A 13204-nucleotide genomic window follows, 5' to 3' on the forward strand; every position below is an offset into this window, starting at 1 on the left:
AGCTTGTTTATTCACTTATGGGGAAATAAATAGATATATTTCTGAGTTTTTTATTATTAAATATTAACATTTCCTCTCCAAAACTACACAGTGCCCCTTTAAAGTAGGTCAGATGTAGGACTCCAAGTGTCAGATGTAGGACTCCAAGTGTCCACCGGTCTCTTTTTCCTTCATGGAAAATGAACTCAGATGTTGTTGAGCAGGATGAAAATCACACATAAGATCTCATCAGCACGTAAACTAAACACATGAGTGGGTCACACAGCAGAAATCTTCCATTTCCAGAGGAAGCTCGACCATTTTGTGCGCGGGGTCCCGTATGTCTGACCCACTAACACATTTCTGTTTAATAGACGGAGTGACGTCACGGCGGGGCGGAGCCAGGCGCCTTCAAAACACAGCCTGCCCTCAATCCTCCTTGATTTTCTGCTTCCTGCCTTCTTTATTTGCGCTTTTTTTCGAGCCGCTGCCCCACTTCTTTGGATTTACTCGCGCTGTTTCGACTTTAGTTTCACCCGCTCTCGCTGTATAATGCGGCTGCTTTCGGTACATTCACTCCCAAACGCGTTTCTATCCCGAGGTTGTGTTTTCTAACAGCGCCGGACTGTTGTTTGTTTTGTTTGCTGCTTTCGGTGGATATGGACTAATCAGAAAAACCGTATAAATGCACCTGCCGTCGAAGGGATATCCCGCTTTTGTATACGAAGAGGTAAGAGAAAGAAAAAGAAAAGAAAAGAGGAAGATGAATGTTTTGGACTGTTTGCAGGAGGCTGCAGCAGCTGCAGCCAATTATCCCGCCTGGCTCCTCTGTATGTGTGTGTGCGTGCGTGTGTGTGCGTGTGTGGGGTTTTCAGCCTCAGCAGATTAAAACCAAGTCAGACACTAATTATTTAAACATTTTGCATGCAAGTCTCTGAGTCCTGCTCTGCCTGCGTGCAAACTGTGCAAAAAAAATGGCGATGTTGTTTATCAGGCTGAAGCACAGACGAGCTGTTTCCTGCTGCAGACTTCAGCTGCTCTCAGCTGGTCGGATCAGACTCTCACCTGGCGCCCAAAACTGACAAAGACACTAAAACTTGTTCAAAGTTTTTATACGTTTTGTGTTTAAAGATGCTCAACTTTTCTTTTGTTGTCTAACCTCGAAACCACGAAGGGAACCTAGTGTTGCACCTTTTTGTGTTAACATGAAATACTTGATCAGAAAATGAAGGTGAACTGAGCATCACACAGCTGAGATGGTTATTACTGAGTGAAAACATGAAGGGTGTGTGCAAGATCTGCAGTAAAAGTGAAAGTCTTTGTGTCAAAACTTAAGCCAAAGTACAAGTTACTCAAGTGCTGCACTCAAGTACAATTTCCAGGTACTTTTACTTGTATATTTCCATTTTCTGTTACTTTATACTTCCTCTCAACTACATTTTGTTTGATACATTTAGTTACTTTGCAGATTCAGATTGTTTACAGGCGATTCACTGTGACGTGACCCCAATCAGATAGTGATGTAGGCGGGGACGTTATGTGAGAGGATGTTGCATAAGTGCCAAAGAAGTACATTTTACGTTTGAATGCTGAATATCGACCCAGATAATCGACCCAGAGCTAAACAAATGCTTTGTAATGGAAGCGTTGTTGACTATAAGTCAGTCTGTTCCCATTGTGACGTCCTATCTGTGTCCTCCTGCTCCTCCAGGTGTGTGTGCCCTGGGTGCAGCCTGGCCTGTGCTGTGGTGGTGATGAAGAACCCAGGAGCTGTGGAGAGCCGTCGGCTGGCCATCCTGCTGGAGGCCGCCCTGCTGAGGGAGGATCGGCTCTGGAAGGTGCCAGTCTTCAAGAATGGATGCATCCAGGTGAGACAAGTGCACACGTGTATGTGTAGATGGTATTGTTGCATTTACAGCTTTATATGTAGTATTTTAAAGGTGCACTATGTAGTTTTTAATCAGAAGAGAAAGATCTCCATTGACTGAACAAACTGACCTTAAAGGACAACACAGTCTCAGTGTTTTACATGTTTACATTTATTATTAAGTAAGTTTGCTCTGAGAACAGCTGGTTAATTCAATTATGTAAAAAAAAAAAAAGTTTGTATTTTTACCTCATTAATATTGTAAGTTTGAATTTCCTCTCTAAAACTACATACTGCCCCTTTTTAATGTTGGTAAATGGTGAACACAGTATACCTACATCTGAAAATGACTGACTGAACAGGATTTGTAACACTAATAATTACTCTGGTGTGATAAATAAGTGGTCTCTCGTTTCTTTTGTTCATGGAAATCAAATAAGGTCTTGTTAAACTAAAAATAAATTATCTTTCTGATCATCCGTAGTTGAGTTTATCGGAAGTAGGAACATAAAACCAGTGAGTAAAAGGGATTAACAGTAGGTGTGTCTGAGATGTCATATAAAACTGATTTCTAAAAGCCATCACATGCGCACGTTTAATTAGTATATCTGTAACACTCCAGTTTGAATCATACAGTGGAAACATGAGGCAGAACGTAGCACTAAAGCCTCAGTTCTGAAAAGTTCAGGTTATTGTTTGTTTGTTAATATCTCATAGTGTTATGTAGATCAACTTTGATCCCTTTTTTGAATCAACAAACTTTCCCATCTTTCACACTGTTCTTTAAGATCATAATATCTGTGTGCAATCCACGTCAGCAGCCTCACCACTGGATATTTAACAAAATAAACAGGTGTATAACCCAAAACACCCTTAAATATTTGCTGACATCTGATGTTTCATTCAGTAATCCTTTTGTCCTCTCAGGGCGCTGACATCTCCTTATCCCAACACCAAGAAATGATCCTCTGGCTCGGAGAGATGAACCGGCTGTTCCAGTTCTGTCCGGAGACGTTTGCACTGGGAGTCTGTGTCCTCAACCGACTGCTGTCCACGGTCAAGGTGAGGATAACGGTTTCCAACCAGTTTTCGGTATCTAAAATTTAAAATCTCCATTACACTGTACTTAAAACCTGCACAAATGGCTCCATCGTTCTGTAATTCACAACATTTTAGTCCATTGACCCCTAAACTAACGGTCCGGGTCTGTATTCAATAAAAGCAAATGCATTTCATTTGTAAATGGGCTGCACACAGAACCTTGAATAATGATCTCTTTATTTTAGTCCATTTACTGAAAATTTGACTGTATAAGTGTATTTAAATTGTTTTTTGAATTAGAGCAGCAGCTGCACAAATCAAAAACCTCTAACAGACATTCATACTTGAGCTGTTAGTTTGTCCTTTGCTGCAGGGAGAAAGAGATGATTGTGAGCTATAATTGTCCTATTAAAGGACTCGTATCCCTCATAACCTCTAAAACTGATCACTGCTGCGAACCTAAATGTGCTCATTTCCCAAATTCACTTACTGTTAGTCTGTCAGAATCTGTTAAAGCAGTGAAAAGGCTTCCGTTTCGCCATGTTTTTCCTAGATCTTCTGCTTTTTAAGAACTAAATGAAGTACTTTCCTTGTTTTAGGCCCAACCAAAATACCTGAAAATCATTGCTTTTACCTCATTGGTCCTGGCTGCCAAAATCAATGAGGAAGATGAGGTAAGATCTAAAAACATGCACACAAATAAAAGACACAGACTTCGATGTATCTTCAAAACAATACGTTTATTTGCTTCCCTTTTGTTGGTGTTTAAACAGGTAATAGGTTCTGTTAAAGACCTGGTTGTGCAGAGCGGATGCAACTTTTCAACAGCGGAGATTCTTCGCATGGAGAGGATCATTCTAGACAAGCTGCACTGGGACTTGTACACCGCAACACCAGTCGACTTCATTCACATAGTAAGTCAGAATTCAGCAGAAAGACAGGCAAACAAAACATTTGTTTTTTGTTTTTTTTCCTCAACTGGACCTGAGCGGTCGGAGCATCTCAGGGTGAGCTGGCTGCACTTTGAAATGCTTTGTGAGCTCAGGTCCTGGTCTTGCCTTTTTTAAAACACAGCGGTACAAAAGCACACATTAAACCATCATGCTTGCATCACGTTGGCTTCAAGATGGTGTTTTATACGAACCCCTTCAAACACCCCTGACAGAAAACAATTGGTCCTAGTAGAGATTGTGCATTTTTATTTGATTTGACTCATTGTGCCCATTTTTAAACTCCATTCAGTGTCCTTCCCTTTAACAATGACTGTCGCCATAAAGGGAAAATAAATCATAACTCTCTCTAATAAAATCAAACGGTCTGATTAGAGGATATGTTGGATTTACATTTGGTTTTGTAACACATCAGGAAAAAAATGTAAAATAAAGTAAACATTCAATAATAAGTGTTACTTTGCTTTTATAAAACAGTTTGCTGATCACTTTCCTCAGATCTAAGCTAACAGATTAAATAAATCATCTTGCTTTAAATAACTACTCACCCTAAAAGTCACTTCTTCAGTGCCCACATCCGTGTTTAAATGCTTAGTAAAGGTCAGTTTCCGCTCTATTTAAAGATTTTCATTATCGGCTTCAAAGAAAAGTGGCCATATTGGACAAACCCAGCTTACAGTACTATAACCCAGGCCGATTACCCAGATCGTGTGTGTGGACAAAAAGCAACAACGATGCATTTCAGCAAGATGTCTGAAAGGAGCTGTATTGAATTCCTCCAGACGTAAGACTGCATTTGCAAGCTGCCAGCAAAATAACAGGCGTGTTGCATCTCAGGCCAAGGCACTTCTGACTAACTGTTACCCGCAGCCCCACACTGGATACCCAAACCCTCCAGACACCCTTGTTTTTGTATCTATATCATGCTGTGAATTGTTGATTCATGTCAAAGAAAGGTTTATCTTTGTTTAAAAAAAATCCCACGCTGTGTTAACTCTGTTTATGGCACAATATTATTTCACAGCATGGACTTGTTTACAGTAGTTTAATCACTAAACCCTCACATTGAATTGCCCAGAGCTTTAACCACTGGTTGAACTGTAAACAAACACAAACAACATGCACCTCATGCTGTTGGGCCCAGGGCTGTATTCATAACGCTCTCAACAAGAGTTCATCCAGGATGAATTTAAGATCAGTGCGTTCACTGCCAAGGCAACGGCTTGAGCAGGACGGGCTGGGTGCTGTTTAGGTAAAAATCAGTTTATTGCATTAAGCATCAACTTAAATATTTAAAATGTAAACATGTTGCACATGAAACAGAACTTCAGCTTCTGCGTCTTCTTCGCTTTAAAGCAAAACAAACTAATTTGGCTGTAAAAAGAGCTGCAGAAATGAATGAATCGATTAGTCGCCCAGTTTGATAACTGATTTAATCATTTTTCAAGCCAAAAATGTCAAAACATTTGCTGGTTCCAGCTTCTTAAATGTAAGGGTTTGCTGCTATTCTCTGTCATTTATGATGGTGAATGAGGAGTCGAGTCTGGTTTCAGACTTTTGGTTTGACAAAAGAAGCATTTGAAGACATTTTTGGGCTCTGATGAGCATTTTTGCACAATGTTTTGACATTTTATAGATCAAGGCTGCCCAAAAATAATAATTTATTAATCATTGTTATGTGAAGAGAATAAATGCTTTTTAAATAAGCCCACATAGAACTTATTATTATTATTATTATTATTATTATTATTATTATTATTATTATTATCAGTTGTGCACAGCAGCCAGAATGACAATTTGTGCACGTAGTCGGTCAATAAAGGATACTTGGGATCCTTCTACTGAAGCCCTGAGAGGCGGAGGTTTTCTTCCCTTGCCTCTCGGGGCTTCAGAGAAAAAGTTAATAATAATCGTTAGTTGCAGCTCAAGCTGAAAACTACATCAGGAGGGAGGTAAAACAAGTCGTAGGCCAGCAATTGGATGCCTTTATGAATACAGCCCATAAGTTTCTTGACAGAAATAGTTTACACACCATATTGATCCACAATATTCAAAGGATTTCCACTCGGACAACATCGTCAGTTTTTAGGGATACCATAATTCCTGATACACACATCTTCTCTACATAAATCTGACAGATATTGATGAACTTGCTCTAGAAACGCCGCCTGCTGATTTGCGAGGTCTTGTCGTGCATTCTGTGGGTCAATAATCTCATCCCCGATCCAAAGCACGACCTACATTCCCTCATCAACTGGGGAAAAACAGCTATAGATTTGTTTGTGATGTTGTAATTGGCGGTGGACTGACAGAATCTCTTAAAGCCACAAACCATAAACTGTCACCAGAAAGTATCTTGGCACATCTGGACTGATTCAGTGTCTTCTGCAGAACTAAAGATGGCACTTTCCTCTGACTATTACAGAATGTTGATCTGACTGATTATTGGTGTCACAGGTGTGGAGTTATTGTTGTGAATCTATTATTGTCCTACTACTTAAGGTATTACAAAAATCCAGCTTTTAAAATAAAGAGACATAATGTATTAATAAAAACTATAATAAAATAAAGACATTTTCTCTTTTTATACTATTCAAATAAATACTTTTTAACTATACTCTCACAATCACATTCCCCCTGCCCTGAAGAATTCCCTTTCCTAAATAAAGTCTTATTCTCCATTGTCTATAAAACAGTAATCAATAAGATCTATCAATAATTTGTCACAGACTCTCCACCATGACACTTTGATATGGTTAAATACGAGGATTTACAGAGATGCCTTGTCATTAACTCTCAATATGCTTCAACATCCAAGTAAAACTCTTGAAAGGCAGAATCAGCGACGTGATGCTCAAATCTTTCGGATCTAAACATACAATTTTCTTTGTTTGCTACATCACCCTGAATTTCCTACGTTTCCAAAACGGAGCAAATATGGATAACTTGAGGAGGAAGAAGAAGAGGGGCCTTTTTAGAAAGTTTTAAGAAGTCAAGAACAAACGTCTCAGGGATTACTTCTCGACTTTGGCACCACATCGCCAAATCTACCTTCCAGTAAACTCCACCTTCTCTAAATACCCATGGCTTATTTTTGCTACAGAGTAAGAGACAAACCAAAGCAAATGAGCTGAACGAAACATGAAAGACTGCGACAAACACTACAAGAACGTGATTTTGAAGTCTAGTCTGTGATTTTCCTCACAGGGAAATCACTTGTTAGCATTCTTCAGTTAAAGCTAGAGCTAGCTAGTTAGCTTGAGCCCCTAGGTTTCAATAAAGCTAGCTAACAAGCTGTTAACAGATGTGTTTTTTAAATAACTGTGTGACAAGAGTGTGAAGAAACCCTCTTACTAAAGTTCAACCCATTTTTTCCAACATTGAGCCGCTCACTAGGGTTATGATTTACAGTTCCTGCCTACAAATGGGAACACAGAAAAGCACCGCACGTACGATACAATACGAACAAGATTACTATGATTCCTCAGGCAAACGGGTGGGTCTTCATTAGTAAATCCTGATAGTGGGATTCTCTACCTGTTGCTCAGTGTCCTCCTGCACAGAGCTTCAGGTTTTGATGTTAAACAGCAGCTTTTAATGCATCAATGAGCACTTGAGAAAAGTAGAGAATCACAGACTGTAAAGTGAAAGTGTCATTCGTGGATGAGAATGAATTTATGGTCAAAGTGATGGTGATGTGTTGACCTTTTTGTCAGAAATGCACCACATGTTAAATGCTCTGGTATAGTTGATGTTGACATGAAGTTATAAAGTAGTCGAGGTAAAGGATGGATGGACAATGACACAGTAATGACATCATTATGCTAACGTTTTGGTCTCGTTCCTCTTCGTTTCTCTGCTCATCTCCGGTCCAGTTCCACGCCCTGCTCGTCTCCAGCCACCCTCACCTCATTCCGTCCATCGGGCTCGGCTCTGGCGTCAGCTGGGACCCGGCAACAGACCCCGCCGGGCCGGGGCATCAGAAGAGGCCTCCGGGCTTCCAAGCGGCATTGTGGACCAGGCAGGTGCAGCACTGTATGGCCTGCCACCAGCTTTGGCAGTTCAAGGGCTCCACGTTGGCCTTGGCCATCATCACTTTGGAGCTGGAGGCGCTAACGGCTGACTGGTTCTCCGTCTTCACAGATCTGCTGAAGAAAGCACAAGTAAGAGAAATGCACAGGCCGGCTAGAAAGGCCTTTTCTCCACGATTATAGTTGGTTTTATTGGAATCTGCATATAGTTTGAGGTCATTTAGAGCACATTACTTAGTTTTAAAAATGTTACGGACATTATTAAATGCCAAAGCTCATGGAGGGACAACATGACTGGTGCGTGGAGGCATATAGCCAAGATGCGATAATTCTAGTTATCTCTTTAGATGTCCCACACTATTTTTTTTTTTTTGCTTCTGCACCATTTGCAGTGTAGAATAAGCATTTTTCTTAATGGAGTGATTTGGATGAAGGCACGCCATCAAAAGGCACATATTGGCATATTCAGGTGTTCAGATGATGCCCTGTACTGCCAGATACAAACATAAGTATTTGGTTTCCAACACTGTCAAAGAATAATGAAATTAAGGGAAGGAAAGGACATTTTGCAAACATGTAATAGATGTCAGTCCTGTGTCGTCGTTAAAAACATATGCCATTGGTTTGAAACTGAAAAGTTACCACAGTGTTGATCATCTCAGAAATCATTCTTTAATCATCTGATAGGTAACCTCTAGTACGGTCTAGTTCCAGCTCGCAGCATTTCACCCATTTGATGTCTTTCCCAGATCGATAGCAGCGAGTTCATCCACTGCAAAGAGATGGTGGACGAGTACCTCCACAGCCTGGAGTTCTCCCTCCCGACCAACGCAGTCTACATCTTCGACAGCGCCCTGATCCAGGATGAGGAGCAAGCCTGGGGCCAGGACCTCAGGCAGGCCAGGAGGGAGCGGGACGGCGGCCAGCAGGGGGACTGTGACGAGTACTACGACGGTTTTAGGTGCTTGTATAACGAGGAGATGACTCCAGGGCTGGAGGGAAACGATGTTGTCAGTTTGCAGAAAAACGTCTCACCCTGCCCGCCTCTGCACCCCGCTGTCAACTAGTCGGAGATTTAGTCACACCACCCACCTCTTACAAGTGCACAGTGCTTCCTTTTCACAGGGAGGATGTATACTGTAATTCAGCACATTTTAGGGCTTCAATCCGAAGTTTCATGGGGCACCGAAGTAGCTGACTTAAATCCAGATGTTACTCACCACCCAAAACATTTAGGTATCGACTTAAAAGATTTAAGAAAAAGGCAGAAAATGTTCTCGATAGCCTTCCTGAGGTCAGATTTTTTTGTATTAGTCTCCTCTGTGCACACGTAAATGTGAATCTGAATGGATCAGTGTTTGAGTTAAACTTATTCTGATGCCATAGCTTGATCTTCCTGTTGACAGCTGGGCAGCTGAGGAGAATATGTGGCGAATCGTCAATCCTGACTGAACAGAGATTCGAATGTCCACCTCAGCGTGGAGTTATTGGTCCAATTAGTTCTGTTATCTATTATTAATGTTGTTTGTTTTCAACTTTTTAACCTACCTGTCCTTTACATCCACCGCAGGTCGTTTTTGTTTAACAAGTTAGAGGTAAAGGATGAGAAGTCGTGTGTGTGAGTGTTTTTTATTTGAGTGTGGTTGTGGCCCAGAAAGGCTTTTTTTTATGTTTGAGAGCTGATCCTGATTTTCTTTTTTTTGTGAAGAATCTTGGTGCTCAGGTTCCACCCAGAGCCACATGGCACTTTGAGATTAAGACAAGCTTTTTTAAAATGCAAATATTATATTTTTTCACCTTTTTTTTATTGTTATTATTTTAATCTCTTACTTACTTGTACTAAACATTTTTGTGCTTTAAGTGTTTTATTTACCAGTTCTTTACAGAAGCTCCGTTTTTACAAAAAGAAAGCTTTACTTTCATGACTAAATGCTGCAATGTTTTTATTTCATTAATGCTTCTGCTTGTGTTGATTTTTACTTTATGCAACTGTTGCAACATATCAAAACAAGAGCACCTTTGGGAGATTAGTTCAACACTAGAGCAGAATGACAACTGGTCGTTTTGACTTCATAAGATTACCTGATTAGAGGTCCAGCATCGATGTTCTCATTTAAAGTTTCAGTACTTTTTATTTTTTATTATGACTTACTGTATGACAGCACAAATGATCATACCCCAAATATTGTCACATAATTGATGTCAGTTTCGTCACAATAAAGACGCGACAAAATGTTATGTTTCAATTTAAACTGAACAGATTGTATTGATTCTTTATTTTACTCTAGGCTGCTGAAATGTGAACTGGTTACTGTCCGTTTTCTCACCTGTAAAGTCTGCTTCGATTCATCCAGTCAAGCCTGATGCAACACCAGTGACCAATGTACAGGTTTTAATTTTTTTTTTCGTATGACTCCGTTTTCTGAGGCAGCTATATCTTACTGTATGATCAACCACAGAAATAAAGCTATGACTTAAAAAGTCGAAAGTGTCATTTTCCTGTTTTGTTGATGTCAAAAGGTTGGAGAAGCTTTCCTGTAAATGGAAGGTGGCTTTGTTTACAAGAAGAGGTCATGTGATTTCACACATCCTAGTCTGTTTACAGTTCTAGTCGCATACTCTGCCCTACAAACTCAAACCGAAAGTGAGAACAAATGGATTCAAAGTTTTTTTTTTACTGTCAGCCAAATGTGTTACAGGTAGAAGAGCGGTCATGTTATTGTTTACTACAAGTCATTTTTGTCTTAAAATCATGACCCTCCTGTTTTTGATGAGAAATGCTAAATCCAATTATATTTCTTCTAACATCACATCTGTATTTAATTGTTTTAAGGTCTGCATGTTTAAAAAAAGTTGAAATAGATGAGTGGTTTAAAAAGAAAAGTCAAGCAATCCTCAAGTAATATGTTGTGAGGTTTAACCTATTGAGATGCTTGGCATATTTTAGTGTACTGTAACATTTATGTAAACCTCTTAATAGACAGCTGTCACAGACCACAGTAACTGCAGCCAAAGCTCTGAAAAAAACACAGCAGAGTGCCATAACTTCCGGAGGAGGATTTAGGCCACTGTAAAAAAGAAAAAAGCAGCGGCCCTAATCCTCTTTGGTATAACTACATTTACTGCGGCTTGCTTTTTTTAGTTTTTAGTTGAATGTCATAGTTACTGCAGTTTCTTTTCTAAGACAGCATGAGATTGAACTTTTCATCACAAGATAAAACATGAGTTCACCTTCAGTCATAGACACTGTGCTTTGTCTTTATAGGGCAATACTGCCCTGAAGATAGAGAAGCGACCTTACCAGACCTCTGTAGCCAACTCCTCATCTGTAGGCTAGCGGCTAGCAGATAGCCATGGATGTTACATTAAAGGTGCACTATGTAGTTTTGGAGAAGAAGTTTTAATCAAAAGACAGAGATCCTCATTGACTGAAATGTATGCCTAAATAAACAAACTGACCTTAAAGGACAACACAGTTTCATTCTGTCTTACTTAGTTTATATTTGGCGGACCCTGCCACCTTCTAAGCCTCAAACAGTGTTCTGGGGACTTTATTTTCCTCTGAGAGCAGCTTGTTTATTCAGTTATGGAAAAGATAAATATTTCTGAGTTTGTATTATCACCTCATTAATATTATTAAACACATACATAGTGCCGCTTTAAAACCACCAGCTAGCTAGCTGGCACTAGCTTGAGACAGTTGAGTTGCATTGTGGGTAATAGTACTTCTATAAGTAAAACATATAACGGTATTTTTTAATTGAAAAACATTATGACTGTCATAATTTTGACTGACAGACCGAAAACAAATCCACTAATTAAGTTTGACTCATAGTTTTGACTTACTGTGAGTAACTCTGCTTTCATCTTTCCTAATGTTTTATTTTTAACCTCCTCTCGTTGGCAGGAGTGAGCTTCCATAATTACTAGCCTCCAGTATTTAATGACCATCTCGTCAGCAGTTTGATGGATCGAGTTTGTTCCATATGACTTTAGAGTACTTGTTTGTGTTAACAACTTACCGCACATCTGAGCCATCATCATGTAATTTCCTAAATCCTCAAGTAAACCTCTCAAATCACCGTTTGACTACAGCACTTTGGACAATGTGTAGCACCATGTTGTCCTATAGAACAGACTGTCAGAGAGCCATTAGCTCTTCTAGGTTTGTGAGCAGAGTGTGTTTGGTGCACTAAAGGACAGAGAACAGAGAGCTCTGGACAGATTGTGCTGCTGGATGGGATCCAGTGAGCCCTGCAGGTGGTGGACAGAATAATAATAGTCCTGGCAGAGTCCTCAGAGTAAACAGAAAACCATTACGATGGTGAGGTCTCAATACTGTGCCGTGACTTCCTCTGTCTGTTTTCAGTGAATCATACGCTCTATGTGTCATACACAATACAGGAAATAACAAATAAATAAGCCAAAGTGGTTGAAGAAGTCACCTTAGGCCAATCCTATTCAACTGAGTTTTAAGAAGGGCCAGATTTGGAAAAAGGACTTTTACTTTCTCCATGTCGGACACGTAAACCTCGAAATTTAAATGTGTAAAACATTATTTAATCAAAAGTAGAGGAAAAAATTCAGTGCACCTTTCTAATCTTAAAAGTAGGTTGTCATTTGTTTGTCATAAATTCCCTCTGCTTTAACAGCCTAGGTTAAAACTTTTCAATGAAATAGTTGTTTGTGCTGAGCAACAGTCACGACAAGAGACAACTGACGAAATGATCTTATCACAGTTGTCGAGGAGAATGCTGCGACACTGTTTTGCTGTGACGCTCCAGAAAGGTTTTGTGGACTACGAAACTTTCCTGAATTCTGATTTTTGGGTGAACTGTTCCTTTAAGGCTCCAAGAAACATAATGATTGTTTATTGCATCGTTATCTAAGCAATTCATTGATTCATCAAGAATTTACTGTCATAGAGAAGTAAAGAAACCAGGAAATAGGAGAGAATGTTGACTATTTTTTTCTTAAAACATGACTCAAACTGATGAATCGATTATCAAAATAGTTTTTAATTTAAATTTAACTACTTAACTAAAACTAATCCTTGTTGCAGCTGTATTCCCAACCATTTGTTCTGTTTTCATAAGAGAATGAAAAAAGGGGAGATGAAGTGATGTAATCATGTGGAACAGCAGTCTGCAGTTTGTGTTAACACGTGCTGTAAACACACACGCCACTCACAAACACACTGTTAACCAACCATCATCTTCCCCTCTCACAGACTTCCTCCAGAGACTTGCAGAGTCAATAAAACTCATAAAGTTCCCTTTTCCACACAAATACTTCTTCTTCCACTCCACCTTTGGCAAACACACTGTAAACGTGCT

General features: G+C 39.7%; 2 protein-coding genes across 5 annotated transcripts in view; one reads left to right on the forward strand and one right to left on the reverse strand.

Moving 5' to 3' along the window:
* The first annotated feature begins 389 nt into the window (after window positions 1-389).
* Window positions 390-5849, forward strand: ccni2 (cyclin I family, member 2). Its single transcript, XM_084373632.1, has 5 exons — window positions 390-709; window positions 1691-1847; window positions 2774-2908; window positions 3487-3561; window positions 3661-5849. Exons 2-5 carry the CDS (start codon window positions 1734-1736, stop codon window positions 3952-3954), a joined length of 618 nt encoding a protein of 205 aa, XP_084229758.1. The 5' UTR covers window positions 390-709; window positions 1691-1733; the 3' UTR covers window positions 3955-5849.
* A 1883-nt stretch (window positions 5850-7732) lies between these two features.
* The window catches only part of septin8a (septin 8a), a 40536-nt gene continuing 35064 nt past the window's right edge, over window positions 7733-13204 (reverse strand). For 2 of the 4 annotated variants that reach the window (XM_084373627.1, XM_084373629.1), the window contains one exon: window positions 7733-7985. In XM_084373627.1, the coding sequence (XP_084229753.1) occupies window positions 7817-7985 (169 nt within the window). In that variant the 3' untranslated portion in view covers window positions 7733-7816. The remainder of the gene's footprint in view (window positions 7986-13204) is intronic. The other 2 variants (XM_084373628.1, XM_084373630.1) reach the window with 1 other exon arrangement.

The sequence above is a fragment of the Pagrus pagrus genome (assembly GCF_965226575.1).
Source record: "Pagrus pagrus genome assembly, chromosome: 14".
Taxonomy (NCBI): Eukaryota; Metazoa; Chordata; class Actinopteri; order Spariformes; family Sparidae; genus Pagrus; species Pagrus pagrus.

Excerpts from the sequence above, each read along its gene's own strand:
- ccni2 (XM_084373632.1), top strand. The coding sequence starts at position 1,734 with ATGAAGAACCCAGGAGCTGTGGAGAGCCGTCGGCTGGCCATCCTGCTG. Across the intron at positions 2,909-3,486 it reads GACTGCTGTCCACGGTCAAG|GCCCAACCAAAATACCTGAA; the intron begins GTGAGGATAACG and ends TCCTTGTTTTAG. Across the intron at positions 3,562-3,660 it reads AAATCAATGAGGAAGATGAG|GTAATAGGTTCTGTTAAAGA; the intron begins GTAAGATCTAAA and ends GTGTTTAAACAG.